This window comes from Motacilla alba, chromosome 6 (assembly GCF_015832195.1).
Source record: "Motacilla alba alba isolate MOTALB_02 chromosome 6, Motacilla_alba_V1.0_pri, whole genome shotgun sequence".
In the NCBI taxonomy this organism is placed as follows: Eukaryota; Metazoa; Chordata; class Aves; order Passeriformes; family Motacillidae; genus Motacilla; species Motacilla alba.
The window spans coordinates 20,171,887-20,198,826 of NC_052021.1; the positions used below are offsets into that span (position 1 = coordinate 20,171,887).

Sequence of the window (26,940 nt, forward strand, 5' to 3'; positions counted from 1 at the left end):
TGCTTATTTTCTCTGTGATTTCTAGTGATTCAGTCAGTGGTGTATGCTGTGTGGATTGATTGTGCACTAAGCAGGTGACAGCACCTCACTCAGCTACTTTCTGTACCTGCAGGCACACATTCCAACAGGAAACCACAAGGGTAATTCTGTCTAGAAAATCACCTTTTCAGACTTCACCTGCAAGGAATACTGGCCCCAACTGACATGAGCAAACATACTTACATTCCTGAACATGTTTAAAATCTGATGCAATGAATGAGGCAATACTTGTCCAGATTTGACACACCGGGGAAAGAAACAGTCATAATTCTTAATAAAGAAATTATTCATTTTTAAAAAGACACATTTCACTTCTGGAACTGAAGGATGATATGTTGAGCAGGAAGAAGAAACAGAAGTGTTCTGAAAAGCCTGTCTGAACATAAAATAATGCACGAGTGTAGGGAATTCAAGAAGCAGTAAACCAGCCCCATCTTGTGTCTCTGGTAAATGAAAAAGCTGGGGATCCAAGAAAATAAGAAAATAACTACATGTGTTAGTTCTAATACATCTTTTCTTGCACTTTCTTCTTGGCTGCTCTATCCCTTTGAAATCCCACATTTTTCAATGTAAAATATTTTTTCTTTCTCCTCCTAGTAATATTCTATGTAAACTGTCTTCTGTTTGTGATGGGAGAACAATGTAGCGCTGCCCATGAAAAACATGGGGGGAGTTGCCCCACCATTTTTCTGTTTTGGTATTTCTTCAGAGGTAATGCTTTTGATCTTTATTTCAGATTGACATTGGCTATGTTTATGATGAGCCTGGTAAGTAATGGTTACTTCAGAACTTCTTTCCTTGAAACTACAAGCTGAAACATCTCACTGAATTTCTAAAGGGAAGAAACTTAATGTAAAGTTATTTAAGTTTGCTGCTTTAAGTATTAACTTCCAAATATCCAACAATATAAAACTCTTTTCAGTGAATTTGCAATGAAGTACAAACCCCTTTTTTATCAAAGACCTAAAATTTGAAAAATAATGCAAAAATATTTGATAACTCTGTCCCTGAATTTGTATGCCAAAATAGTTTAACACAGGGTTTCTTGTTTTGGATGGCACTATAGAGACCTGTCTCAGGATTATTTTGTTAAATAATTAGGGTAATTTAGGATAAAGCACACTTTTGATACAGCTCACTGCTTATAGGAAGTTTGCCATTTTTTAATGGACAGTACTGGGGCTGGTGGTGATGTTTGTTTTATTTCAGGCCATGCAGTCATGAGAAAATGGCTTTTGCTGAGTGATCCTGAAGATACAAATTCAGGAGCCAAAGGCTATATGAAAGTCAGCATGTTTGTCCTGGGAACTGGAGATGAGCCACCAGTAAGTTTAATTTAAATGTTTTTCTTCCCCTCTCCATCCCACAGATACTTATTTATGTCCCCACAACATTGTTTTAACACTGTATAATGTGCTCTGTGAGCAGTATTTATAAGACAAAATCTACTAGTAGTTTCATCCTGTTCTAAGTGGCTAACTCAAAGTTTGTTTTTTATTCTGCTCAGTTAAGCAACCTCTACCATTTGTGGATGCTCTTTCACATACTGGAAGCAGAAATGTGTTAGCCTGGTTTTGCATACAAGCTGATATGTAACTCTCCTTAGCACAGCTAAGCAGGCAGAGTCACTGATACCTAGTTTCTGAGACTAGTTTCTGACTACTAGTTTCCTAGTATCAGAGTCACTGATACCTAGTTTCAGGACTAGGTCAGGAATGTCTCCACTACTACAAGACATAGACAAGCCCATAGAGAAACCAGAGCACTACCAATTTTTTCCTGGTGAAGATCAGACCCCTCAGTAATTACAAGTCAGGCACAAGTAATTTGATGCAGATGAAAGCAGCAGGTAGTTTAAACAATCCAATCCTTCACTGTCTGCTGTTCTGTCAAGGTGAAAACAGGTGATTTTTCCTTATAATGCTTTTCTTACCAGACCATTGCCTGTAGTTTTGCTTTTCTTCCTGTCTGATATTTTTGCATACTGTTCTCCTTAGTTAAATATAATGTGGTCCCCAGAACCATAGCAGATTGCCTTTTGGTTTTGTATTAACCAGTCCTCTCTGCTATCCTCATGATTCTTGAAGTGACAAGGATATGTCTAGTTATTTGTGGTGTGTTTATTTTTAAATGAGGAAGCAGTAAGTTCTGGTAAGTTATATCAGACTTATAAGCCTTTTCTAATTGTAGGAAATGCCTTCTCATGAGATGAGTATGAAATTTGCATGAAGTTGGCATTGTACATGTGCCGAATTCATCATTGTCTGATGATGATTATTTTGAAAGTGTGTTTATAATGGGCTCCTGCAATTTAGTACTTTAGAGATAAAACTGAAAATAAAATAGTTTAGCTAGAATTAAATTTTTGTGGCTTGATAATTTGATACAGTCTCATTCTTCATCATGAAACTGACACCAGCCTTTAGCTAATCAACAGTTTAGCTAATCACCTTAATTCTAATTCTGTACATTGCCTTGTCTTTTTTGTGTGCAACTGTATCCCCCAACAGGTTGAAAAAAGGGAGAGAGATAATGAAAGTGATGATGTGGAGAGCAATCTTTTATTACCTGCTGGGACTGCACTTCGATGGGTCACTTTCCTTCTTAAAATCTACAGAGCTGAGGACATTCCACAAAGTATGTAGCTTCTCCCTACTTGTCCATTGGTGTTTGAATACTGTTAGAAATAGTTATTTTTGTTAGCTGTTCAGAATAGAATATAAGTGACTTTTTATCCCTTACTAGCATATTTTCTCACCTATATCTGTGCCAAACAGCAATGTCTTCAAATAAATGTATGTTTTTCAAATACAGTCATGCCTTTAAATTGAGGAGCACATCAGCACTTCTTATGATGTTTGAAAAATCTGTACTCTTAAAATTGCTCCTTAGCCAAAATTCTCAGGTTTTGCCTGCAAAACTTCAGAATTTTGTTTATCAGGTTAGACTTTACTCTTCCTAGATCTGGGAGCTGATTGATTTTGGTAAGATTGCAATGAGCAATTTATTATTTAGGAATAGTAACAGTAATAATAACAAAAAAAAATAAATAAAACAACTACCTTAATTTAATTTTTGACCCCTCTCCAGTGGATGATGCTTTTGCACAAACTGTCAAGGAAATATTTGGAGGAGAAGCAGACAAGAAAAACCTGGTAGATCCATTTGTAGAAGTTTCTTTTGCTGGGAAAAAGGTAATTTATTAAGTATCTGTACCTTTGTATTCTAATTGGAGTCCTGAGAACAGGTTTCATAAGCAAACATGAATTTTTTACGTTTACTGGAATTATGGAAATAAAAAAAAAATAAAAAAAATAAAGTTAACTTTGTAAAATGACAAACTTCAAGGTACAGTGGAAAGGGCGTAAAGCTGATGACTAATGAAAGGAATGTGTGACTAAAGGCTAGAACTGGCATATGCTTGCCTACCAGTTGTTCCTGATTGCTTTTAGTAATTGGTGATACAGATCTTTCTGGACAGATTACCTGCATTTGTACATTTAAATAGTAATGTGTTCCTTAGAATGCCAAATTTGATCTGGAGCACAATTGCACAACTTATATTCATTATAGTAAATTTTTTGTCAGTCATTTAATATGCTGTATAGTCAGGTTACCACACCCAGTAGTGTAGAAGATCTTAAGGAGACATGACCAGCAAATAATGCAGCTTCTCCCCTATGATATATTCTTAATCTACTCTAAAATCTGCACAAAGAAAGCTGGAATCAAGTAATTCCTTCATCTCATTTCTCTGCAGTGATAAAAGCAGGTTAAATTGTGGCTTGTGGAAATAACAAGCTTTAATAATTTCATTTCATTGTCGCTAGTGAAAAAAAAATAAGGCAACCCAAATCTCATATTTAAACACTGTTTCAATATTTTCTTTTCCTCTGAAAGTCATTAATGCTGCATATGCAGATTACTCTAACTGTACTGATCAGTGGAAAACTCATTTGGCATCAATGCCTCATTGCAGCATTAATCCAGGATTCATTGACTGCTGCCCCTAATTTTTCCAATCAGATGATGATGTGTCTTAAATCATAGCTAGTAAATACTTTTTTTTCTATTTGATCTTTGATGTTGTTCTGTTGTATATTTGATTTCATTTTTGGCAGGTTTGCACAAACATAATTGAGAAAAATGCTAATCCAGAATGGAATCAAATTATTTATCTTCAAATCAAGGTCAGTTTTTTTACCCTTGTTTCTCTAGTAACCAGCCTTTTTTTTTGGAACTCAGGGCATTAAAATTGCAGAGGTGAAAAAAAGCAATGAGTTTTTTACTTTCATTCCTTTTTTTTTTCAGTTTCCCTCGATGTGTGAGAAAATAAAACTTTCAGTTGTTGACTGGTGAGTTATGACTGTTAATCAAATTATTTAGGAAGCTAAATCATAATAAGCAAAAAATAAGAAAATAAGAAAAGAAGAAAATAAGAAGATAATAAGAAAAGAAAATAAGATAATAAGAAAAGTCTGGTTCTATAGATGTCAGGTATTTTTACAGTGCATGAGAGTATTTAAGCAAATGTTTAAGTACCTTTATGGTTTCTTAGCAGAGATCTGATTAGTGTAACATGAGATTATTTTCAATTGTGTGCAGTGAGAACTGAGTGCTGTGACTGTTTAATGATAGTGTAAAAGTCAGGTGACTTATTCATGGATTACATCCCACTTTTGTAACTTTTCATTACTGATTTTGTTAGTAATATTGAAGCATTTTGGGTCATAGAAAATGTGTGTACTAGCAGCTTGCCAGTGTGTGTGATGACCAGCATTATATTTAATTAAAATCTTTCTTTTTTTTTCTTTTTTTGTAGGGATCGACTTACAAAAAATGATGTAGTTGGAACAACATATTTAAGTCTCTCAAAAATTGCTTCTTCTGGAGGAGAGGTTGAAGGTAATTGCTTGAGCAAAGTGTAACGCACTCTCTTCTCTTGTGTTACACAAAATGTCAAAGATCAGTGTTCTGAGAAGTCTGTATTTATCTATAGTGTCTCAATTCCCTGGCAACAGGATTGTCTGTTCCTTTTGAAATTTTCAAAACAATGCTTCTAGAAAACATTTGATGGGACTTTTTTAAAAGTAAAGTATTAAAATTTTAATGACTAAACCTCATCATGGTGGAAATAGCAATAATTCAAGATTTGGTTTTCCACTCTATATATATGTTAATGAACTGAGTTAATTTGTGTGTACTTTCCCAAATTCAGAAAGTGATGTGATATCACAATCTACCTTGTGTAAGAGATACAAATTTACTTAGATTCTTAATAACATATTAAATTTCAAGGCAATCTTAATAACATATTAAATTTCAAGGAGTCACTGCTTCAGAACCCCTTCTTTGGGTACTTGTAAGCAAGACTCCTTTTACTACCTTATACGAGTATCTGCTCTATCTGTGAGAAGAGAACCTAAAAGCTGTGGAATCTTCCTGAGTAGTTAGCCTAAAAGAGCTATCTAGAACCTCATTTCCTGGACACCACTGAGCTGCTTGCAGATGTTGGGGAACCTGGGTCAGTCTCTGATCAGCAGCTGACTGGAAGCAGGCACTGCATCTCATTGCATGAGTGCTCTGTATTCCTGTTTTGTAACTCTGATTTTGATTGCACTGTTATGATTGCAGGCAATTGATTTATATGCTTCAATCAGTAGAGATGGCTGGATATGTAATTTCATACAGCTAAAACCCAAAACTGATTAACTACAAGAAAACAAGTTAGACAAGAGATGAGGTGCCTAACATATTGTTCCCATTAGGAAATAGCTTTGTAATAAAACTCTTCTTTAAAATATTATAGGAAATACTTTTTCTGCCAGTATTTTAGTATTTTTTATTTAGAAAAAATCCAGTTACATTTATATTCTAATATAATCTTGTGATTATTGATCATTTCTTTGTGATCTATATCTGTAATCACCTCTTTTTGTAGCAAGATCTTTCATACAATTGGGCCAACTCCCACATGAGGATTCTGTGTTAACTTGCCAGAAAAATTGTTTTATCTTTTTAGTGAACATAGTTTGGCATATTAGTTATCCAAACAGCATTGTAAAGCTCAAGGTTAAACTGGCTTAACATGTATTTATCTGACTGTCAACAGCAGTTTGAAGGACACTGTCTCAAAACTATTTTCAGCCTTGTCACAATAAGAATCTAAATTACTGTATTTTCTGTTGTATTTATAAAATCTCTATGATATGTACTTGTCTGAGACAGACCAATTTGTCCTTAAGTTGGTGGCTATATCAGGTGTTTAAAAACAAAGTTAGTGGCTCCATTCCTATACTGACTTGAGGCAAGAATTGGATGGAATTGTATTTTCAGTCACATCAAAGCTTATGAAGTAGTCATCTTAGAAGGACTGCTGTTGAAGTAAGGCTTCATGCAAACATTCTGTTTATATATCCTGTGCACAGCCAGAAGCAAAAGAAAAAGGCAATGGGAAAGCCAAGACTGAGGGGTTGGGCTGATGGGGAGAATTCAGCTCTGGAGAGATCAATTGTACTCCCCTGTGAGTTTGTATTCTGAATTGCAGCTGAGTCACAGAACATTTACTCTTCAAACCCAGGCACTCAGTAACTGGGGAGAATAGTTTGGTTTCTCTCTCTGCTGAGGTCCTGGCATTGGAATAGCCATTTCTGTTATCTTCTCTTTAGTGCTGTGCTCAAGCCTGTTCTGGCTTCTAAAGGATTGTGAAACTGAACTAGTCTGTACTCCTCTACTCCTCAGTAAATGTAAATGTAGATACCCTAAGGGGCCCTGAAATGTAGTGGGGTTTTAAAATGTCCTTAAAATTTTAAAAGTAGTTTTAAAAATAAATCTGTATTTTGTGTGGAGGAGAATTATACAAAGCTGAAAAATAAGCACTAAAACAAGCTATTTTGTCAGATATATGCTGGATTTTGCCCTTTGGAATTTGTACAGAAGAGTCATACCTTCATATATTAACCAGAAGCAAAATTCTAGCCCCAATAAAATTTATTTTGTCTCAGGCTTTCAACTTTTATTTTAAAGGAGATTGCTTTGTGATGTGTTGGATTTTTTTTAATGCTATTGTCACTCATCATATAACTACTTCTCTTTTCATAATATAGATTTTTCATCTTCAGGAACAGGGGCTTCATCATATGAAGGTTTATCTCTTCACCTGTTACTGATTTTGTGTTCCATTGCCCAAACTGAGGAGTATGGTCTAAGATACTCCATCACCTTAAAAATATTTTTAACATTTCTTTGTCTAAAAGATTTCACCATTGTGATTAAAAGAGTATCAAACATTACTAACTCTGTAAACCAGTTTTGGCACTGGAATTGGTTTGACAATATTTCTGTTTGGCTGGTGCTTCAAGCTGTGTGTTAGAGATGAGCATGTAGTTGCTTCAGTTACAGAGTGCTTAGTCTAACAATGGCTTGAAATTTCTAACTTAGCTATGAGATCACAGGTATATTTGCAACTGCAGAGCTCTGCAGAAGTAAATAACTGCCTTAAATAATTAGTGGCTGTTTTGCTTATGCTTAGCAAGCTATTTAAACAAGCTAATAAAATCTTGATTCTGTTACTGCCTGGGGAGGTGACATTTTCCAGGTGGACATCCAGGTTTGAAAGACTTTCTGGTAAATATTTAAGTAGTGAGAAATAAATACAAGTGGAGTGCAATTGAAAGGTAATCAACATTCATCCGCATGGTACTTCATTCACTATCCTTTCTTAATAATGTAATATTAAATTAAAGGCTGAAACAGTTTCTCAAAGTCACTTTCTATTATACATGATCATTAGCCTTCTAAAAGTAAACAATTGAATTTTAAATTTAAAAAAAAATATTTTTATTCCAGTTTTGGGAGGGTTTTTTGTTGTCTATATGTTTTTAAATTTATATTCTGTTTAATGTATTGGCTTCAGTAAGTAGTGAATGCATTAATTTAACACATATCTCTATCTTAAACCTAGTCATACTGAGGTCAGATGTGAGCAGTTCAATCTTAGAATTTTTTTTAATTGAATGATTTTTTTCATTCAATTTTTGAACTGTTTCTGATTCAGAGGTAAGGGTGTGAAAGTAGCCAAATGCAAAATAGAGAACTGCAAATCTTTATTTTCTATTGTGCAGGTTATAGGTGACAGGAAATGACATCAAGACATCACATTCACTTTTACAATCCACTCATGTCACTCAGTAGTGGCATAGCCTCACGAGGCACAACCCTTTACTGTCACTGTCCTACCTCAGCCTTCTTTTCCTGTGAGAAATAAGTGCATCCCTCTCTGTGCTGCAGATCACTCCAGGAAATTTCTGTTGCAAAGTTAACCTGTTTCTCATCCCTTTTTTTCTGCTAGAGAGTGCATATTATCTGCAGCTGTTTAGTTTGATCATTGGCCTGTGCATTTAAGTGGTTGCAAATGTTGTTTTACTCAGCTTCACTTTTTCTAGAAAACATGTTTTCTGTCAGCAAAAGAGCATATTACCCTTGCACATAAATTAAAGCCATCTATTTGGAGGGGGACATAAATTCCTCTCATTCTGTGGGATTTTTGCTGCATGAAGTGTTGTGTTGCATGAAATGTTTTGCTGCATTTTAGTGCAAGTGTTGTGCAGTGAAGAAAGAAGTTAGGTACAAGTCCAGTCAGCGGTATAATTACTTTAAATTCATATGGAATATACAGAGAATAAAGTGTTCTTATATTACTAATACCTAACTAATATCTAACATTTCTTCTAATGGATTTGATAGTAATGTTACTTGTTTCTTTCTGGCTCAATATGGTTATTAACAAATATATAATGGTAATGTCTTCTATTAGTAAACTCTGGAGAAACTGAAGTTGGCTTTTTACCAACATTTGGGCCTTGTTACCTAAACTTTTATGGAAGTCCAAGAGAATACACTGGATTCCCAGACCCATATGATGAATTAAACTTTGGAAAGGTAAGTTTCTTTACTTATTGTTTTTCATAAAAGAATTAACCCAATTCTATTTAATCAATGAATTAATTCATTTTAATTTTTTTTCACATTATACACCTCTTGCTCTTTATTTTTGAGTAATATTTTATATTTAAGATTAATAAGGAAGTATGATAGTATTTTCCATTCCTATCTGGTTTTTGTTTTAAAGAAATTTTTGAAGGAGCAGCAATGATTTTGATGATTTTCACTAACTGCATCTTTGCATGCATTTGTATTTCTTCTTTCCTTGTTTGCATAAATATGTTTTTCACTTCTAGCATTAAGCCAACTACTTTATTTCACTTGTTTCAATATGTACATCCATGCCTCTGCAGGAGTTTTGAGAACACTTCAGTGAAGCCAGAATCATGTACAGGTAAAAAAAGTATACACTTCTTTAGGACAAATATATAAAATTTGCTTTGTTATGTGTTTATGTTACAGGGAGAAGGAGTTGCGTATAGAGGGAGAATTCTGGTTGAACTATCTACATTATCTGAAAGCAAGCCTGTTAATAAAAAATTAGAAATGATTCCTAATGATGACTTACTGGTTGTTGAGGTAAATCCTTGTTTTATTGTCACTGTTGGTAGTGGAGATGTGCCTTGGCTGGTTGTTTTTAGAGAGTGATCTAACTCACTAAAATCAGTACAATGGAGTTCAAGCTCCAAGTTGAGAGAGGCCTTTACTGGAGGCTGAGGAGTAGTGGCTACAAAAATGTGGTGCCCTTGTAGCAAGAAGCGTTAATCTGAAACATTTTATAATAGCAAATACAGTAATTTACTATACACTTTATATTTTTTGGTTTCTTCTCAGAAAATAGTAAAAATTTTGAAGTTACTATTTCCGTTTAGATATTGCTATTGCTTTTCTATAATTGTGGATCCTGTTTTGAAATACAACTGAAAAGGTTGTTTTGGTAGAAATACCAGCGCAGACGGAAGTTCTGCTTGGCTGCTGTGTTTCATTCTGCCACAATGCTGCAAGACACGGGGGAGCCCATCCAGTTTGAGGTGAGCATCGGCAACTACGGCAACAAGTTCGACACCACCTGCAAACCTTTGGCATCAACCACCCAGTACAGCCGTGCTGTTTTTGATGGTAAGGATGCTCTGCTTTGGGGATGAAATACTCCAAAATTGTCTTTTGGATGTGCTGTTTGTAGCTTTGGAGTGTCAGCCCAAACTGCACTGAACGCTTCCTGAAAATGTGATAGAAAAGAGCATGCGGCTCTTCAGAGCTTTTGAAGTGAAGTTGTGTTTATGGAATATGTGCTGCAAGGCCCTACTGAGGTTATTAGTGAAATTTTGACAGAACTCAGTGAAATCTTTTGACCATGTGCTAGATAGACACAAAGTTTGCAAGGAGAAGAAATCGTTATTTTAGAGGTATCTAGAATTAAGTGAGGAAAACATGCTTTGAATATTCTGATTAGAATAAAATTAGAATAATTAGAATAAAATTAGAATAAAATAATAACTTGTTTTTAAACCATACATCTCTCAACCTAGAAAAAAAGCAAATTAGCTAGATCACATTTTGGCTATAATTTTTTTTTTATTAACTGCAAAGACTAGTTTTTTTTTCTCCTGTGTATTAAATGAAATAATCAGACTTACTCTAGAAAATTATTCTTTTAATATTTTATTTCAAAGATAAAGTTATATTAATGTGCCACCTACATCAGTATGTTATGGGAAAGAATATGTTAACAGCTGTTGGATTTTGAAGCGATTTTAAACAATTTGAAGTGAACGTTTACCATTCAACAGATGCTATAGTGGCTTGAAAACACAAATCCTTCTGAGAATTTGGAGTAGCTTATATGTTCTTAATGATTTGTAGTACATAAATGATATGAATGTAGCAACAGTGTACAGTATGTTGTCCTGCCATGAATTCTAAACCTTACATACAAATGTTTCACACTAGGTAATTATTATTACTACTTGCCATGGGCAAACACAAAGCCAGTTGTAACGCTGACTTCTTTTTGGGAGGACATAAGTCATAGATTAGACCCTGTGAATGTAATCCTAAACATGGCTGAAAGACTGGTAAGACACTTAAATCTTTCTTTTTCTGATAGGCTTTTCATTTTTACTCTTTCATTTGGAGGTGTAATCAAAAAGTGGCATTTCGAGCAAATGATGGAAATTTTGTGATACTTTCTCTCCTTTTTTCTTAGTCAAAATTAAAAGTTGCTTGGTATAACAAATAGCACTGTTGATCAAAGGCCTGTATTTTAGCAAGGCTCAATACACTCCTGCTTGAAGCCACAGGGAATTCCCACTGGAAGGAAGAGTCCTCAGTGTTGGTTGGAGCTGTTAAGTCTGTGGGACTCTTTTTTGCATGTTCTGTGGGGGAGAACATCAGAATAGTCCTGTTAAATACAAATTAAGTTTAAACATGAGTCTTTTTTTGGTTTGGCCTTTGCACAGACGAATAAATAAGATCAAAATCTTGAAACTCCTACTGACCATAAACCACATGGGAAGTTTATAAGTGTAAATTCTTTTCTTTTAAATTCCTCAGCAATCCAACTTAGCCACCTTAAAATCAGGAATGCAGGCTAAAGTGCCTGAAAACAGATTAGCTGAGATGTGGTTGAAGCTGATTGATGAACTTACAGAAGACATAAGGTAAAAGAATTTTTTTTTATCTCTTATGTTATCATTCCAGGCCCAGGCCTGCTCAGAATCTTCGTTATTGCCTCTGCTAAGTCAGAAAACAAATTCTGAGGACTATAAAACTGACTAATCCCATGAATTGACCTAAGAACTGAAATTCCAAAAGTAAAACCTCACGGATATTGCCAATCAAATAATCCATCTGGTTGTGTAATTCTCCATTATCTCAGGATAGTTTTATTACTGGCAGTGATAAGACAGAACAGTGTCTCTTGAAAAAAAACGGAGGGAGGCTTTTTCTGCAAATGGATATTAGGTCTCTCTGCTGCCTTTCTTGCATCCACCTTTCTTTAGAATTCCTCATGTGCCTTTGGTTTACCTGTGTTTCAATGTTAATTCTGAAACTGAAGAGGGAAGAAAGTCTAGTACTTCACTGGTAAGCCCAAAATAAAAAATAAAAAAAAATCAAAAGGTATGCAGGGATTATGGGCCATAAAGATCATATTTTATATTTTTAATAAGCTTTTAGTCAATGTGTCTGTATGTATGAGGGTGTTCGGAGAAGGCAACAGGAGTCAGCACTTAAGAGTTTTGAAAAAGAAAAAATTCTAAATAGAGAGGAAGAAGTTGTATGAGAAAGAGACATTAAAAAAGGAGATATTGAGATAGGAGAGTTAACAAGTGGGTGATAAAACAGTACAGGAAAAATAAAAGGAAAATGACAGAACAATTATTATCCATAAGAGGAAATAACAAAGAACATGAAATGAGAGAACAAATTTATCATGTTGTTCAGCCAAGTTAGCAGAGAAAAAACAAAGAGTGGAGGTCAGTATGTACTAGCAAAGAATTACATGATAGAAAACTTACACAAAAATATAAACTAATAACTTCATAGAATGCTGTGATCTGAAAGAAACAGATAAAAAGGACTGACAAACTCAAGGAAAGTAAAATGTGAAGGGCAAACTTTTGTCACATGGAGCCAGTGTGGAAACTTCAGGTCATTTCCTCATCCTGACACATATTTGCACTATTATTAATTCAGACCATTATTATATAAAGTATGACTCAACAACCTCTGTCAAAGACATAGCTCCCTGTGTTGAATTCATACAAGATTTTTCCTTGCTGTGCTAAGGTTCAAATGAGTTAGGAGTTTGAGAGAGTTTTCAGTGCAACACTTAAACCTAAAATTATTTGGCTTTCTGAAGGTTATGATCTGGTACATGTGATTGATGTCAAAGCAGCTCCCAGGGCAGACAGCCCTTGCATTCAGATTAGTAGAACTAACTCTAGTGGAAGGCACAATAGTCACTATCAAGGTTTTACAGAATCAAAACCCTTAGAAGTTCACAGCACTAAATGTAGGTCAAAGAAGAGAAACTAGGCATTGTCTTTGGAAATTTTTAAACTTTTTGTAAAATATCATATTAAAGACATTTTAATGAACTTTGCTAAAGGGATACAGTTGTTGGTCTTTGAAAAGCTGCCTTTTCCTCAAACCTCCTCTCATTTTTTCGACGGAATTGGACAGCCCTGTCAGACACACGGTGTGACTTTTTGGTGGTGTTCTGTGCAGAGGCAGGGCTCAATGATCCTTGAGAGTCCCTTCTAACTCAGGATTCTACAGCTTCTTGATTCCATTGAATACTTACTCTGCCCTCTGCTGACTCAGAAGTTCTATGTCACAGATTTCATTTAGAGTTCTTTGATGTTTTCTTGCCAGAGGGTTAGATAAATCTAGTCATAGCCACAAACCATATTTGTATATTGAGTTTCTGAGAATATACCGTTTCCAGTGAAGGAAAGGAACCTAATCTTGGTCTGAAGGCACTGGTTTTAGTTTTGAGATGTACATTTTGAGAGGATAATTTTTTACTGGGAGTATATAGAGAAATGGATTTTCCTTGGTTTGATTGGTGGCAATTACATTAAACCAAACACCTCAAGGTGTTTGGTGCTTGTTATGTCAGTACAGCCTTTCCCTTGCTTACTATAAATACCTTGTGAGGTGAAAATCTCTGCAGAAATAGATGCAATAGCACTGTTCCAGTGGTTTTCAATCATAGGAATTGATGGCACTCGATCTGTTGCCACTGTTTGCATGTCTGCATTTAGAGTGTAACTAAATAAAAGCCACTTAGATTATTAACCATAACAAATATTCTCTTTTCAGTAAACCATTTCCCCTCATAGAAGGCAAATCTAATATTACAGTCCTTGACACTCAGATAGAAAAGCTGCGCCTCAAGTCTCTCAAACAGATTGGAGAAGCAGCAGCAAGGATGAGAAGTGAAGCTACTGAGGTGAAAGCCACTCTGACAGAAATTGAGGATTGGTTGGATAGATTACTGCAACTGAGTGAAGAGGTTAGTGCTTCACAATACTGGTGTTTGGTTTAGAAGTACTGGTTAGTTTAGCAATACCTGTCTAACACAAATGGGTGTAAAGTTCACTGCTGATCAAGCAATATCCACTCTCCATAGAATAGTCATTTTAGATGCTGTGAAAGTAAACATGTTCCCCTCTTTAATTGCAATTTTCTTAAACAAAACCCATTTGTTAGCTATTCTCACTGAGAATGTGTGTTGGGTAATGATCACTCTGTGATTGGTAGAATAGACCCTGTTCTGTGCTCTCCTTTCCTCCAGAGTTGCAAGTCACTTTTCTGGTTCAGGGACTGCAGGGTATATGTTGGGTTTCCACAGACTGTAGCCATAATAATCAACTTCTAACAGAGTTAAATCTGTTTCTGTGGATTTTTTTTTAATTTTCACCAGTGTTTTCTGTTTTCATGTTGACTGTCTCATAACTGGTTTTCACAAACTTTTAGAAATTTATTTTTATTTTATTTTTAATTTCTTGTTTCTGCTCTGTAGAGCTACTGATTAAAAAAAAAGGAGCAATTAATTGGCCAGACTTGTAGCTAGCTCACAAAGGTGGGCACAGAACTCTAAAAAGGTAATAGGCAGTTTCTGTCTTCTGCTAAAAGTCTTACAATTACATATCCTTAATGTGAAAGCATCACAAGCACTTTATTATGTAGCAGGTCAGTCCAAAGCATATGGCATCCAGTCACTATCATCTCCTTAAGGGAATTGAGATACAAAAGGTCTCTAGAAATATTTATAAAACATTTAAGGATTTTTGTTAATGAAACTTACTTTGCTTTCCAAAAATCTCAGTGGTAGTATTTTTTCTGATTCTTTCAGAACTATATATTGGTTTACTTGCAAAACAAAACAATTCCCTCTATTTATCATGTTTGTCGTTTCATGATTCTAAATGATAAATCCTTTGACATAAGCCTTTATTTATGTTTATCTTTTCTCAGGTCTAGATTAGTTTATTGTTAAATTAATTACTTTTCTTAACTCTCCTTTCCCCGCAAATAATTCTCAGCCACAAAACAGTATGCCTGATGTGATCATATGGATGATCCGAGGGGAGAAGAGACTGGCCTATGCTCGTGTTCCTGCACACCAAGTGCTGTACTCCACAACAAGCCCTGAATCATCTGGGAAATATTGTGGAAAGACCCAAACAATCTTCTTAAAGGTACTATTTTTTTTCTCCTTAAAAAATAATTAACTCCCTGAATTGACGTGCCATCTGACATGAGTATGAAACATGCAAACGAACTATGAACAATGAGGTGCCAAACTCAAGACAGATTAGAAGCCAACTGCATATAGCTTCTTCAAAATATCACAGAACTTTTAAGCTTATCATAAGCCAGTTAGAACCAGTATTGGCCCCTATCTCTGAGACTTTTAGAAAAGAGCTCAAAATTGTGATAGAACTTTCAAAGTGTTACTGGAGTTGATATTTAGGGATTTGAGTTGATATCAACTGGAGCTGATATTTGGACATAAATGGAAACTTTCAGAGGGAACAATAAGTGTAAGTCAGAGAAGTTCCAAAAACTTACTCAAAGTTTTGGATGGTTTTCTGTAAGCAATAGAGCATGTCTACACCCAAAAGCTGCCTCTCTGAATTGAGTCTTACTCTTGAATGGGAATGCCTTTTTCCATTTAAGATGATATTGTATTCAATTGAAATAAACTTAACCAAGAAAAAAGCAAACTGACAGTAAAAAAAGAGCAATTACAGAGTTTGTAATTTTACTAGTAGTTATATTCATGAATGCCTCAAGATACAAGCCTGTATCTTCATGGTTTTATTCAAACCACCATTGATTCTGCTTTTAGTGAACCATCCCTGCTAAACTCTACATTTCCAGAGTCTCCCAACTCCAATATCAACATTGAAGTTTTAAGTTATTGTCAAAACTGAAAACTAATTGCTGAATGAAACTTGTGAATATACAGGAACAGGGATGATACTACCATTAATGTGTTTGGTTTTTACATGCCCTAGGCAGGTATCATTTAAAGAACGTTTTCCTCCTGTAGTACTTATTACTGGCTTTTGAGAAAAAACAGTACAGGAAGAGACAAATAAATAGGTATTGTTACTCAAATCTCTTTGTTAATATACATCTTTTACTGAAAGCTATGATACCTGCATAACAGAACAAAGAATAACATTTTTGTTTGTGTGCCAGTACCCACAGGACAAGACGAAAGATGTCAAAATGCCTGCAGAGCTGCGAATTAACATTTGGCTGGGGCTCAGTGCAGTTGAAAAGAAGTTTAATAGCTTTGCAGAGGGAACATTCAGTGTTTTTGCAGAAATGGTATGTCCATCATTGCTTTCTTACTTTAGACTTGGATGTGCGGGTTGGGAATTCAATGCAGCTGAAGCTCTTTTGAATTTCTTTGCATGCTGGACAGAAAGAGAGAGTAGTGTTTGTTATAAGGAAACAAGTAGAACCCTTTCAAGGCAATTAATGATCAAGTCCATTGTGCCTACCAGATGAACTTCAGCAGACCAGATTCTGAACTGGTTAGTCACTACAAATCTGGTTAACTCCAGTGATTTCAAATACGTTTATTTTAGATTTTTATCAGTGTAATTAAGATAGAGATCTAAACTATTATGTTTTGGCATGTGAACAATCCTTTTTTTTTTTAATTGCTTCTTCACTTCTACAAATGATACTTGCATATAAGTGGTTTTGCTTAATAATGGTCCTTTCATAGTAGCAGGAAATTTACTGTTGCTGACAAAATGCTGTAATACAATAACATTTCATTGAGAAGAGTTAACAAATTCAGAATTCAAATGCTTGAAATAGTCTCCCAGCAAATAATAGAGGTTTTGGATGGTAGTAGCAGGTGTGTTTTTATGCCACATCACCTAATGGTGCATATAATCCAGTGGCAGTAAAGTAGCTAATAAAATACATTTTTACAGTGATGTCACTGTTTCACCTATGCTTAAATATTCAGTAGTGCTGTACTAAGTCACATAAGTCACTAAGTCACTAAAACCAATGGGTGTTCAAAGCCATTATTTAAGTATACAGTTTAAGAGGTATTGAATGTCTACTTATGTTGGTCTTCAACAATCCAACCATTTTACAGGAATAAGGGCAGAAAACTCAAGACCATCATAAACTACAAATAATCCCAGGAGGGGAAATAGACTGGGCTGACATCAGAATCATGCCCCTGGTAACTACTATGATTACATTTTGATTCAGTCCTACATGTTACAAAAGAAAAGATTTTAAATGGGAGATTTGAGATGGAAACGAATGGCAGAATCATGCATTTAGGGAACAGAAGGAACTTCTTTGAATAATGTAACATAATTTTATTTAACAGAACTTGAATTTAGAGAAATTTTTACTGTAGTTGTAGGGAGGCATTACATTGAGAAGATTGTTTACCAGGCAGCACAGAAGAAAATCAAAGGAAGAAATTGATGATGACATTGCAGAGTAATGTGGAAAGGGAGTACTTAATTTCAAAGGAAGTAAATTTATAGTAAAGTGTTTCAGTTAAAATGGTGACATAAATATATTTTTTTTTCTCTGTAAAGCTGTTTATTATTCCTAAGTAATAATTGGATTTTTGCTTTCTTCCCACACAGTATGAAAATCAGGCTCTCCTTTTTGGAAAGTGGGGTACCTCAGGACTTGTTGGTCGCCACAAGTTTTCTGATGTTACCGGAAAAATCAAACTGAAAAGAGAATACTTTCTACCCCCAAAGGGCTGGGACTGGGAAGGAGAATGGATGGTTGATCCTGAAAGAAGGTCAGATTCTTTTAATTTTATGCAGATAGGAATAAAGGCATTTGTGGTGTTGAGTAAAAGCTCCTCTCTGTTTTCTTGGATGAGAAAGGGATTTTAAGCTGAATGTTCCAGGACACCAAAAACCAGCCAATAGTCAAAGCTAGTTAATAGTGCTAAAATTAACATTACCCTTTTTAAAAAGTAAAACAAAATAGACAACAGAAAGAAAGTATCAATTTCTAAGAACTGTCTTATGGTTTTTCAGTCCCCATGTTATGACGACTATATTGCTTATATTCTCTGAGTCCCAGTGCTTCATCTTTTAAAAAGGGATAATAGTATTTCATGCCTAGGAAGCTGCTAGGAGGCTTACATGTGTCTGTGTGAGATTGACAGATGCTGCTGTAATGGTTTCAGATCCTTGCATTGGTGGATTTTCCCTGGATAGAAATTTAACCCTGGCGTCCAGTATAAATCTCCAGTTCATGCTGTAGCAACACCATGACAGCATTTGCATGGGCATTCACAAACACTGTATGGTTTTTTGTGTTTATTTCATTAAATGTTGAAAAGTAACAAGAAACGAAACAACTGTCACAGGTTATTTCTCAAACTGGTTCAAGGCAGGTGTTGCTTTCAGTAGAAGGTTGTGGTGCCATGTGCCAGCTCCTCCCCTGGCATACCAAATTCATGAAGTGTCAGTCCTCCCTCAGCTCCAACAGAGGTTTTCAGCTCTGGAGTTGTGCCAGTCCAACTGTGTTGCTACACTTAAAGCCAGACTGGGAACATTATTTGTTTCATAAACAAAAACCAGCATGAGAAAGAGACTGTTTCTTTCTTCCTAAAAGAAAATATTTGACCCATTTAAAATTCGTGTGTTCTGATGGTGAAAAAGATACAGAACTGTTGCTATCGAAAAACTGTGCAGGAAAAATAGGTGCTATTTTAAAATTTTATCAGTTATAGGCATGAATGGATGGGGTTTTGTTTATATTAAATCAATAGTTTTTATGAATAAGATGACATGAAGAAATTGCATTAAATCCTGTTGAAATGCATATTTTTGCCATGCAGCTGCTTCCACTGGGAGGTGATCTGTGGCTCCATTTGGCCAGCAAAGGGCAGTGTGGAACACACTTTGGTGCCTTTTGAACCGCAGTGAACCCCTGTGCCTGACAGCAACAGGCTCTTTTCTGATTTAATGTTCTCCTATTTCTTTTACTTGCAAATTAGAAAAATATTAGCCAACTGATTGCTTGTCAACAGCATAAATGGAAACAAAATTAAATAAATTGCAAATTTTAGTATATACACAGATGCATGTGCTTTAGAGATGCATGCAATTCATACAGAGTCCTTGTCTCCGACACTTAAATTTATTATGTTTTTTCTTTTTCCAAGAGGATGTATTCAAAGCAGATCCTGAATAAAACAGCAGTTAAACATTCCTGCTAGTCACTCATATTTATGAGTAATGTTCCTCCTACTGCTTACTGCTACTAGAGTTTCTTCAGTGTTTTTTTCTAAGTTTCCTTTGTGTAGGTGGACAATGCAGAATACCCCGATGTGTGCATGTTCTGTGCTATGTTTCTACATGTTTTCTGTAGTGAACTAAGATGGGGTTTATTTATTATTGTATTTTTTTGGACGTGCAGTCTGTTGACTGAAGCTGATGCTGGTCATACTGAGTTTACTGATGAAGTTTATGAAAATGAGAGTCGCTATCCTGGAGGGGAATGGAAAGCATCTGAGGAGAGTTTCACAGATGTGGTGAGCGTTACATTTTTCACTGGATAAGTAAAGATTAAGAAAAGGAGTAGTATGTTTTGCTACACAGTGTATTTACCCTAATAATGCAGAAAACTGTTTTATTTCCCTTACATAAAAGAATGGAGAAAAAGCCCCACCCCCACGTGAATTCACATGTCCTTTTGGATGGGTGTGGGAAGATGATGCTTGGAAATCTGATTTAAATCGAGCAGTGGATGAACATGGTAAGATTTACGTTTTATCTGCTGATATTAGGACAATCTGCTGTAGTTCGTAATGAAGGAGGACACATGACAAAACTGTAGCAATATTCTGAGCCTGATATTAGTTGCCCAATGGAAAAATACCAAGGAAATATTTTGATAAAATTGTTTAAGGAATCAGATAATATGACATTGAAAAAGTGTTCACTGCCTGCATCTATTTCTATTTCCATTTTAATGGATTAGTAGCAGCAATTGAGAGGCTTTTGGAGAAGTCAGAATGTTGAGACCTGAAACCTCTGTAATTGCACCAAGAATATGCAGCAAGCCAGGTTTGGATCTGTCTGATAATCTACCTGTGAGCTTTCAGCTGTGGGATGAATCACCAAATAATGCTATAAAGTGAATCAGGAAGTCTGGGGACTAAAGGAAGTGGGGAACCAGTTTGTGTTGACCACACACCACACAAGTGTAGAAAGGATTCCTGTTTTGCTGAGAGCAGAACAGCAGCGCTGAATTTGTGGGAAGGGAGCCGTGCAGGACTGATCAGGATGAAACATTGGGAAGGGAGCCGTGCAGGACTGATCAGGATGAAACATTGGGAAGGGAGCCGTGCAGGACTGATCAGGATGAAACATTGGTTATTAGGCAATTCTGAAATGAAAAAAAAACTTCAAAATCTTTCTGTGAAGAGTCAGGTGCTGCTCAACAGAGATTTTCAGATTATATATATTACTAATAGGGTCAGATTAGAAAATCCTAATATGCTTATTACTTTCAATAAATTAAGACTGTTGTCATTACAGAAAGTTGCAAACAAGCTCACAAGACTATAATTTGGATTCTACAGCAATAGGAAAAAGGAATCAGTGTCTCATAGCAAAGTATTTACAGGACACTGGTTTGATGGTTTGAAAACAAAACAAATAATTTTTACAAAAAGGGAAGATCACGGCAGATAATGGAAAGCACAAAATTTTTGCAAAACTATGGGAAATTTTTGTTTTGTTCTAAACCAAATGAAAACTCTCAAATAGTTACTGCTTCTAAATAAAAAATAGCTAGCTATTAGAGTAGAAAAAATATTTATCTAGAGTACCTGGTAGGAGTGTGCAGTAAGTTTTTAATGAGATGAATTTAAATTAAATTCTGAGTCTTGGATGCAACTGAATTATACATAGACCAAAAATACAGTGACAGGCTTAGTAGTTCTTAAAGTTTTATGATCAGAATTCATGTGGTTGGTGTTCCTTTAAATGAAAAGCTGCTGGAGTCACAAGACTGCACAGAGCATGTGACTCTTATTTAAAATTAAGGGTTATATTTTCCTGCAGTGAAGTGTGAAAATGCGATATCAACATCTGAGAAAACAAAAATGCAGAGAAAAGAACTTGAAATTTATTGTATCTGTTTAAATGTTGAGATTTTTATTGTCGCATGTATTCCAACACAGCATCATTATGAAATGTTATCAGTGGCCCCCTGGCTATTGGGCTGTAAGGGTCGGTGCTGCTGATTAGTCTGGTGTGATAAAGCTTCATCCTCTGTAGGTACAGTCATTCCATTACCATGCTTTTCTTCTTTGTATCTCGCTTGTATTTCTGAAAATATCATCAATTCTGCTTTAGGGTGGGAATATGGAATTACTATTCCTCCAGACACTAAACCCAAGTCATGGGTTGCTGCAGAGAAAATGTACCACACACATCGGCGCCGAAGGCTGGTGCGGAAACGCAGGAGGGAGCAGTCTGAAGGAATGACAGCAGGAAGGGTAAGAGAGAGAGATCCGGGCAGGGACTTGCACATTGTAACAGTTTGAGGTTTTTGGTTGTTTGTTTTTAAATCTGCATGAGATTACGCATTACCTGAGTGAAGAAAACGTGTAATACCAAGCAAAAAAAAAAAATTCTAGAACAACCTTTTACGTTTTCATTATATTCCATTTCTTTATCTTTTTGTACATTGATGTTTCTAGCTTTGGTTTATGAGGGGGTTTTTAGGCTTGCCAGAGGAAACGCTGCTCTTTTTCACTACAGTTACACAACACTGTGGATAACAAGAATTTATATCTTCAAGGGAAGGTCATCATATGAAGATCAAGAAGGATGGGAATATGCTTCCTTGATTGGCTGGAAATTTCACTGGGAACAACGCAGTTCTGATACTTTCCGTCGAAGACGATGGAGACGGAAAATGGCTCCCTCAGAGACACATGGGGCTGCAGCTATCTTTAAACTTGAAGGTGCTTTGGTAAGGGACAGACTGTCAAACACATCTTTCAAAGGTCAACCTATTAATTTGCAGCAAATAAACAAATATATTCGATGTTTTAGCCCCTGAATTGTTAAACTAGTGTATAACTGAGAAGTTAATACAGTGTATATTGTTTAAATTATTTAGTCAGAATGGGATCATTAAAGTTGGGGTAGAGAGTCTTGTATTATTACTAATATTTTATATTTTGATTACATATGCAATATTATATATCACATTATATATAATTTGTGGTTTATGTTTTTTATCCTACTTATTACTTTATTTTTAAAATTATTTTTATTTTTGCATTATGTGAGATTGAACTCAAAAGGCCAAATTACTAAATTAGCCTCCTGTAGGTAAAGTGAAAAGATAGCTCAAGCTTTTCATGCATGTCATTTAGATGTTTTAACATTGGCACAAAAGATAACAGGCTTGGAAAAAGCTGCCCCTGATGAATATTTGCTTGTATAAACAACCAAACACAAGAAAGAATAGCAAAAAAAAAAAAAAAACAAAAAAAACAAACAAACAAAAAAAAAACCAAACCAGAAAAGAAAATAGTGTGTTGGAGAAGCCAGAATTTCCTATGACACAGATAGATGAGCAGAATGCAGTTATTCCTTAGGTTTTGAGGTTAGCACAACTTCACAAATAGCCTCTATTTACCAAAATACAAACTGTAGCAAATAACGTGGGAAGGCTCCTTTGTTTTTATAAAATATATAATAATTCTGAGGGTATATCATTAACAAAACTTCAACCTTTTTTCTTGGTTTGTTTCTCTTTTTTGCATCAAATGTTGACCAAGGATTCACTGACAGCATTTTCTTTCTCCAGTTAATTTGGTTGCTCCAAGTAATAATTCCTATTTCAGTTTTGCTTTCAGCTGTAGTTCCTGGGCTAGTGCTGGGATAAAGCCTTGGAGCAGTTCTCTTCCCCAGCACAGTGCAGAAGGCCTGGGAGCTTTCCTCCACTCTGAGCTGATAGGTAGCTAGTACATATCCAGAAATAAAAAAACCCCTGGAATTAAGATGAAATGACTGCATATGATTTCTGCAGAGCTTCAACTGGCAACAGGAAATGATCTCTGAACACAAGTAAACATCTTGTAAAGTACATTTACTCACAGAAGTAAATTTCTCCTTGTGCTGGAAGAGACATGGAAACCCATAAATTCCCCCACATACTCCATTTCTATCAAGTTCCTTCCATGTTTGTAAATACTCAATAACTTTTCTCTGTATGTAATTTCAGGGAGCAGACAATAGTGCTGATGATGGAGAAGGGAAGAGTTCAGACAAAGCCAAGGAGTCAGCTACAACGGTGTTTGGTGCCAATACACCAATGGTTTCCTGCTATTTTGACAGTAGGTTCTTTAACAATTCCTTTCTCAAAAATGTTGACTGTTTCATTTTGGTCTCAAACAGAATCATAAATCTTTGTGGTTTACATCCAGCTTTATATGCCTTCTGTAGTAATTACTATCAGACTCTTGAGTGGATCCTATTTAAGTTATTAAAGAAAAATTACAGTTAGTAATTTTGATATTTCGGTCCACTGTCACACAATATATTTTTAAACCTGTATAGGACAGGAATTTTAATGGTAAATTTAACTTTTTTTGTTGGTTCAGGTCACTTAACCAGCTCAGTGCATGATCAGACAATGCCTGGCCCAGAAGAAGCAGTACCATGTAGTTGAGTTGGCAAAGTGAACAAAACTGTAACTTTGCCAACCTGGATGGGTTTTAAATTCTTTGTAATCACTGTAATGTGAATCACAAAAGCAGGATGTTGAGATGGGAGCCACCAGTTCTAGCTAACAGGACTAGAGGTCAATTCTGGGACTTAAAATCCTTTTTGAGGATGTCTGACTGGAACACTTGTCTTTATTTGAACTCTGCAGAACTTGGTCAACCTGACGAGAATGGATGTCTAAATCTTAAATATTTCAGAACCTGGGGAATATTGTTTTAATAATGACCACAGCTGGAGGAAAATGGCACTTTTTCTTGCCAGAGGTTTCAGCCCAATGAGGCTACATAGTGGCTCAGATTTTTTCAATGGCTGAAAGGGTTACACCTGACATCTTTTTAAGAAAAGCTGCAGTAACTTAGCCCCACACGGTCCTGGGTTGGGGCCACTCACATCTTCTTTTTAAATTATTCTACCTAACATGTAGTAGTTTATTTTTTAAAATATTTTAACCAAAGAGACAGAGTTGCAGCTGGAATAACTTTCTAGGCTAAGAGCTAAAAATGTGAAAGACCCAGGACCTTCGAAGTGTTGTAATGAATACTTAAATTAAGCAAAGGAGTGGCCAGTTCCTGATTCTCTTTGGGTGGGCTAGATTATCACACTGTTTCAAACAACAGTTTTTGAATAGAAGGATTTTTTAGATGATTGTGTGGTGAAAAAAGCCCAGATAGCATTAGTGATTTTTTTTTCATTTCTGCTTTGTGTTGGAGCAAATGTTCTCAGGTGCTAGCTGGTATTAATACACTCATCACATGAAATGCAAAAATGTTACCACAGTGCTTGTGTTAAAATGTGTAAGGCATTTGTACAAATTCAAAATATCATCATCACATAAAAGAAGCCTGTATAATGCAGCTGAACTGGTTTTATTTATTTTATACAGGAGTATATACTTATCACCTTCGCTGTTACATCTACCAGGCAAGAAACCTCATGGCTTTAGACAAAGACAGTTTTTCAGGTAAGGAAAAATCCTTCTAAAGGTGCAGAACACCCACGTTTGCCATGAACTTGTAGCTTGATTTATTTGGATGTAGAATATCTCAACTCCTTAAGGTCTGTGTGTAAGTCCCAGCTACTGAAACTATGCCATAAAGAAAGTCTCAGCTTTATTATCTTTGATCTGAATTTGGTTACTGCTGCCCCAGAGGCTGCTGCAAGCAAAGTGCTCTGTATGTCCTGTACCAGTTGCTGCCAGTGAACTGTCAGGGAGGGAATTGGATTTCAGATGAGGTCTGAATTTCCCATGACCAGGCCCTTCCTTTTGCCTTGGATTCTCCTTCTAACCAAAGCCTACATGCCATTTTGTCCTGCAGGAGGCTTGCACAAAAGCAAGGTTGAAGAAAGCTGGATGGTTTCTTCATTAGTTATGGCACCAACTGCCTCTCAGTGTTCAGTGTATTATATTAATTCATTATGGAAATGAACTTGCTCAAAAGTACACTGTGCCTTACTGATAAGCATGTCTTTTATTTGTTTATACATGTTTATTTCCAACTCTTAGGTATTCCAACAGTGCTGTGCCCATTTGGCATCTTTGTAGTCAGGCAAATACCCAGTTTTCAAGTTCTGCTAATTCAAATCAAAATTTCACTGGAAAGCCACAGAGCAAATTGAATTTAGATTCCGTAAGAACATGACTTTATATTTCCTTTAAGGAAGTTCAGCTAAAGACAAAGCTGAAATGAACTTTCTTCATTACCCTCCGTTTGCATCCGTCTTTTTCCCCCGTAATTGAGTAAATGTAATGCCTCTGTTACAGAAGATACAGTGCTTTACAAGTTTTAGTGATATTTTCTAAAATGAGGAGGATTTTGTACAGCTGCCTATGTGAATTTGGTCTTATTTCAATATGCAGTACTTAAAAGCAATGCAAAGAAACAATTACAAATGCCTCCAAATTGCATTTGTATAATTCAGGACAGGCACCTCAGATGCAGTCATACATAAACTAGCTCATCTACGTTTTATTTTCCTCTAAAATTAGTTTGAAGAATTAGCCAAATTTTATAAGACTCTGATTGTGTACCTTGTCAGAATCTATTGAAACTGACCTAAAGATAACCTTTTAAATTGCCTTTAGTCTTTAGTGATTGCAATTTGTACAGGAAACGTTAATGACCATCATCAGATACCTTCTGTAGAGCTCTTGATGATTTAAAGGCCTGCCAAATACTAGGCCTAGACCACTTGAATCATTCAGCTGTTTCACAAAAAGAGGTTGCTATAAATGAGCATGTTTGAAACCTAACCATGATCTGAGCAATGCAGCCTGGGACAATTTATTGTTTGGCAACTAGTCAGACCTTGAATTATTTCTTTCTATTATTTATGAGGCAGTATAGTTGTATATCAATGGAGAGAACAAAAAAGAGTTTCTATGGACAAGATTTAAGACAAGATTAGTACAAACAGTGTTTCATTTTAGTTTCCTGGTTCTCTTTCTGCTTTGCAAGATATTTTATCATTTTCATTTATTACTCTGTTAATCAAGCCTTGTATAAAGGAAGTGATTTGTTAATCAAATGGAAATTGTGATATTAAATGTAAATTATGTATATGTGTTCATTTTTGTTTTACATAGAATTGCTTATAGAACTGGTAACAACAGTAGAAAAATAACATTATATTCGATAAAAAATGTGCTTGTGTGCCTTATGGCTTGATGTGGTTTTGTTTGTCTGTAACTCTGTGCTTTCAATCTCTGTATGATATTTCAGATCCATATGCTCATGTTTCTTTCCTCCATCAAAGCAAAACAACTGAGATCATTCATTCAACTCTAAATCCTACGTGGGACCAAACTCTCATATTTAATGAGATTGAGATCTATGGGGACCCCCAGTCAATAGCCCAAAACCCACCTAAGGTTGTTATTGAACTTTTTGACAGTGACCAAGTGGTAGGTGAAATCTTTTTACCCTGATTGCTTTTTTACTTATTTATTTTAGTTGTCAGTACATTAATGGGTATTTTTGCTATCTTTGTTGCAGGGTAAAGATGAATTCCTTGGAAGAAGCGTTTGTTCCCCCATGGTAAAGTTAACCCCAGAAGATGACAACAAACCCAAACTGCTCTGGTATTCTGTAATAAATAATGGCAAAGCTTGTGGAGACATTCTTTTTGCTGCAGAACTTATTTTGAGAGACAAGGTATATATTTCTTTTTTTGTATG

At 35.6% G+C, this 26,940-nt stretch overlaps 1 protein-coding gene across 5 annotated transcripts in view; it reads left to right on the plus strand.

Moving 5' to 3' along the window:
* MYOF (myoferlin) overlaps window positions 1–26,940 on the plus strand; it is a 63,419-nt gene that overhangs the window by 20,245 nt on the left and 16,234 nt on the right. For 3 of the 5 annotated variants that reach the window (XR_005257363.1, XM_038140637.1, XM_038140639.1), the window contains exons 10-34: window positions 776–806; window positions 1,249–1,364; window positions 2,550–2,676; window positions 3,130–3,233; window positions 4,161–4,229; window positions 4,351–4,394; window positions 4,862–4,944; window positions 7,146–7,184; window positions 8,855–8,979; window positions 9,445–9,561; window positions 9,924–10,101; window positions 10,933–11,057; window positions 11,536–11,642; window positions 13,810–14,002; window positions 15,036–15,191; window positions 16,201–16,332; window positions 17,634–17,797; window positions 19,432–19,546; window positions 19,665–19,770; window positions 21,378–21,520; window positions 21,826–21,999; window positions 23,263–23,374; window positions 24,649–24,726; window positions 26,486–26,667; window positions 26,759–26,917. Coding sequence is in view for 4 of the 5 variants with exons in the window: in XM_038140637.1 (XP_037996565.1) it covers window positions 776–806; window positions 1,249–1,364; window positions 2,550–2,676; window positions 3,130–3,233; window positions 4,161–4,229; window positions 4,351–4,394; window positions 4,862–4,944; window positions 7,146–7,184; window positions 8,855–8,979; window positions 9,445–9,561; window positions 9,924–10,101; window positions 10,933–11,057; window positions 11,536–11,642; window positions 13,810–14,002; window positions 15,036–15,191; window positions 16,201–16,332; window positions 17,634–17,797; window positions 19,432–19,546; window positions 19,665–19,770; window positions 21,378–21,520; window positions 21,826–21,999; window positions 23,263–23,374; window positions 24,649–24,726; window positions 26,486–26,667; window positions 26,759–26,917 (2,979 nt within the window). In the remaining variant the exon portion in view is untranslated. The remainder of the gene's footprint in view (window positions 1–775; window positions 807–1,248; window positions 1,365–2,549; window positions 2,677–3,129; window positions 3,234–4,160; window positions 4,230–4,350; window positions 4,395–4,861; window positions 4,945–7,145; window positions 7,185–8,854; window positions 8,980–9,444; window positions 9,562–9,923; window positions 10,102–10,932; window positions 11,058–11,535; window positions 11,643–13,809; window positions 14,003–15,035; window positions 15,192–16,200; window positions 16,333–17,633; window positions 17,798–19,431; window positions 19,547–19,664; window positions 19,771–21,377; window positions 21,521–21,825; window positions 22,000–23,262; window positions 23,375–24,648; window positions 24,727–26,485; window positions 26,668–26,758; window positions 26,918–26,940) is intronic. The other 2 variants (XM_038140638.1, XM_038140640.1) reach the window with 1 other exon arrangement.